This window comes from Pseudopipra pipra, chromosome 3, assembly GCF_036250125.1.
Source record: "Pseudopipra pipra isolate bDixPip1 chromosome 3, bDixPip1.hap1, whole genome shotgun sequence".
Taxonomy (NCBI): Eukaryota; Metazoa; Chordata; class Aves; order Passeriformes; family Pipridae; genus Pseudopipra; species Pseudopipra pipra.
The window spans coordinates 3,372,315-3,376,401 of NC_087551.1; the positions used below are offsets into that span (position 1 = coordinate 3,372,315).

The 4,087-nt window shown below is 48.3% G+C and overlaps 1 protein-coding gene across 2 annotated transcripts in view; it reads left to right on the forward strand.

Moving 5' to 3' along the window:
• The window catches only part of REL (REL proto-oncogene, NF-kB subunit), a 38,825-nt gene that overhangs the window by 32,137 nt on the left and 2,601 nt on the right, over positions 1–4,087 (forward strand). For both annotated transcript variants that reach the window (XM_064647464.1, XM_064647463.1), the window contains 4 exons: positions 2,584–2,688; positions 2,938–3,150; positions 3,472–3,540; positions 3,653–3,727. In XM_064647464.1, coding sequence (XP_064503534.1) covers positions 2,584–2,688; positions 2,938–3,150; positions 3,472–3,540; positions 3,653–3,727 — 462 coding nt within the window. The remainder of the gene's footprint in view (positions 1–2,583; positions 2,689–2,937; positions 3,151–3,471; positions 3,541–3,652; positions 3,728–4,087) is intronic.

The window sequence follows — 4,087 nt, forward strand, 5'->3', positions numbered from 1 at the left end:
TTTAAAAAGTTGTTAGAATTGCGCCGTGTGAGCGCAACCCTTATGAAAATGTTGGCTGCAAACCCAGGTGGGTTTGACATTTTTAGAGCCTAGAACGATCCAGAAGCTGGGACTGTGTGAGCGTTGTGCTGCTGAGGAGCCTTGTGCTGAAGTAACCCAGGGCTGAGATAAAACCTGTGATGTGCAGGACCTGCAGCTCTGCCTCAGATGCCGTTTAGAAATGTGCCAGATCACGATCAGCCGTCTCCGCGGGCTGACGTCAGTCCTTGCGGAGCCGTGAAAGGCCAGAGCTGTGCGTGGTGGGGGAACTGGGTGTGCTGGTGTGGGCGTCCGTGGGCAGCACTGGAGGTGCCTGAACCCTCCACGTAACATAGCAGCAGCGTAAATAAAGCCCTGCTTCCCCCTGCAACCACAAGTCATCAAACATGATGTCGTTTGGTTTCGCATCTGAGTTGCTCTTAAAAACGTCGCTCTTGTTAAACCTGCCCTGTCATACCTTGGGTCAAGCCGGGTTGTAACTTCGGAGAACGGATGCAGCGGGATGGAGAGTCCTGCCTTGGGAGGTTTGAGCTTCTGCATGTCTGTTCAGATGCTCTGAAAATCAGCTTGCACATTTCAAATCCAGTGTTTTCTTCACTGTCGAATCCTTTGTAGTCTCCACCTGCTTTGGATAGCAGAGATAAATAAGAATCATACAGACATAACACAGGCAGTCCCACTGATAGAGCCTGTGAGTACCTAAAATTCAGCATTACAGCACCTTCTGTTTTCACTTGGTTTTCATGTTCACTGGTTTTGAACAGAAATTTCCCAAGTTGCAAATCTCGCCACGCCAAAACTCTTGGGAAGAGTCAGCTGAAGCAGCTCACCATTTCTGAGAACTGAGCTTGGGTACAGCGTGTTGGACTGCCCTGGTTGTAAGAGATGTGATTTTGGGTGCAGAGGGATTTGACCTAAAGGGAGAGATGGGGAGGGACTTTTCAGAAGGTTGTGCAGTGATAGGACAAGGGGTGATGGCTTCAAACTGACACAGGGCAGGGTTAGATTGGATATTAGGAAGAAATCCTTCCCTGTGAGGGTGGGGAGGCCCTGGCACAGGTTGCCCAGAGAAGCTGTGGCTGCTCCATCCCTGGAAGCGTCCAAGGCCAGGTTGAAGCAACCTGGTCTAGTGGAAGTGTCCCTGCCCATGGCAGGGGGGTTGGAATGACATGATCTTCAAGGTCCCTTCCAACCCAAACCACTCTGAGATTCTATGATACCAAGTGCCATTCAAACACACAGAAGTGAAACAAAGGTAAAATTAGCCTTTTCCTCACAATTCTTAATTTACCCTTCCTGTGAAAAACGTACCATGACGCTGTCAGTCACATGGTCCTGGGCTGTTTCTGGCTTTGTTTGGTTTCCTCTCCCTTCAGAGTTGTGATTCATTCAGCAAATGAAGTGGTGTGTGTCATGTAGTACATGAGGCTGCAGCTCCCACTTCTAATAATAATGATAGTAATAACTGCAGATAGTAACTACGTAATTGGGGTCTGGTGTGAGGCTACCAGGAGCTCTGCTCTAGGTGTAGTCTGTGTTGTGCTGCACTGTGGCTGTACTTGGGCAGGAATTGACTCAAACTGGGAGTTTAAAGCAGATTTGTTTGTTTATTTGTTTGGGTTTTTTTGAGGGTGACACCCTGAGCTCTGGTTTTGTATTTAATCTGTGTTTGGAACAGGGAGCCTGTGGTGGCAGAGCCTCCTGGTGCTGTGGAGGATCACTTTTGGGGAGGCAAAAGCAGCACCAACTGGATCCTTCCAAGCATTTTAAATGTATTTGGAGCTGCTGCTCCAGAACAGGGCCAGGCACCACCAGGCAGATCCGTGGCTCCATCCCACTGGAGTTGCCTGCAGTCATGAGGTGGTTGGGATGTGGTGTGCAGCCTCCAGTGGGGTTAGTTCATGGTGGCATATACAATGAGAGGCAGCTCTCCATCCAGAGCTATCCTGAGGGCTGCTCATGCTTTGCCACAGTCTGGGGTTGAAATGTGAGCATTTTGGGGTGAAACCTGCTACCTTGAGTAAAGGTATGAAATTACAGTCCTAAACCTGTTCTTAGACACCTGCAGAGGGTAGCAGAGGAGGGGCTGGATGGCCAAGTATCTCTGTCAATAAAACTGCAGAGAGGGGAATTTTCATGACTTGCCAGCCCAGCTGTTTCCAGAGAAGTGTGACTGTACCAGGTAACCAGTCACTCAAGGCACTGCTTTGAATTATTCTGCAGCTTGAAGGGCAGCAGGGCCAAGCACAACCACGTCATTTGGAGAAGTATTTTGAGACCTCTCCAGAATAGTCAGGGGAGTGAGTGTCACAGCTGTGCTGGTGTCTTTTGTTTGGAGATCAGCAGCTTAGAGCTGCAGGGTCAGGGAATATCAGGCCCTGCTTCTGAATTCCCTTCATGGAGCGACTTGTTGCGTGTGGATTTCAGGATATCACTTCTCCAGCTGTTCCTTCCCTTTATGTGCCTTAACTCCCAGCACCTTGTATCCAACAGTGAGAAAGTCACAGTCATTCTTTGTCATCAAATTTGCCCCTTTGTTTCCAGGAGCTCCCAACACCGCAGAGCTGAGAATTTGCCGCGTGAACAAGAACTGTGGGAGCGTAAAGGGAGGAGACGAAATATTTCTGCTGTGTGACAAAGTTCAGAAAGGTAATCTTTGTCCCAGGTGGCTGACACTGCCACTTCTTGCTGGGGGGCTGAGACCCTTCACCACACACCCTGAGTGGCTGGGTTTTATAGCTGGGCAGAGCAGCTTTCGGGTTCAAGGGCTCTTGTGTCTTTAAAGTCGAGCCGCTTTGCACCTGAACTCCGAGTGGGGCTCCTTCCTTTCCTCCCCTTTTCTGCTGGAAGTTTTCAGTTTCCCAGCTTAACAAGCATCTTCTGTTTCTAATGGACCAGATGATATAGAGGTCAGATTTGTCCTGGACAACTGGGAGGCCAAGGGTTCCTTCTCCCAGGCCGACGTTCACCGCCAGGTCGCGATCGTGTTCCGGACGCCCCCGTTCCTCAAGGACATCACCGAGCCCGTCACGGTGAAGATGCAGCTCCGGAGACCTTCCGACCAGGAAGTCAGTGAGCCTATGGATTTCAGATACCTACCAGATGAGAAGGGTATGGTCCCAATTAGCTGTGTTTCTGAAAAGCAATTATCGGTGCAGAACTCGAGGTAGTTGCTTAATTAGTAAAAATTCTACAACTTAGGCGAAGCAGTGTTTTGGATTTTAAAAGTAACAACAGTCAGTTTGTTCCCTCTTTCAGTAAAAGTGTCAAGAATCACTGTTCATAACACTGTCATGGTTTGTCAGTGCTGCCATGCTTGAAATATTTCTCTTTAAATGTATCTCTCTGCACCTTGGTGCCTCTAGGAACTTCCTTTACACGCTGTATCCAAGAGAACGGTAACACTTTCCCCTTCCACTCCTTTCTCCGTAGATCCATATGGCAACAAGGCAAAAAGGCAAAGATCAACGTTGGCTTTGCAAAAGCTCATGCAGGACTGTGGTAAGGAAAATATTTGCCTTTTTTTTCTTGTTGAGGGAACTTACATTTCGATGGAGCTGTTTTGTATGAGAGCAAACATTTGGAGTGGGACTCACGCTTTCTTCCATCGCAGGATCAAACACAACAGAGAGGCCCAAAGTAACTCCATTCCCCGTTGTCACTCCTGAAGGAAAGATGATTAAAAAAGGTAGGCTTTTGCTTACAGTCTCACAGTGCTTTGAAACAAACAGTGCCCTCCTCTTTGCTTGAAATTCTAATCTCTGGAGGGCTTCTTCCTGTAAGATGCTGATACTTTTGACTATACAAACATAAACCCGTCAGTTCTTTACGTAACTGTAGCCATCACCCTCAGAGTGGCCATAGAGGGGTGAGGTGCACAGCTCTCTGCTGCTGTCCACAAATCTGGGGCCCACCCTAGAGAGCAGCTAAGCAAGTGTGAAAGTGGAAATGCAGTCTTACAGAGCGTTTCCTTGCAGTGTGTTTTCTTTGCTTGTTACCATTCGTAATTTTAAAGAAAAATCCTTAAACCTGCCCTTCTCTCCATTAG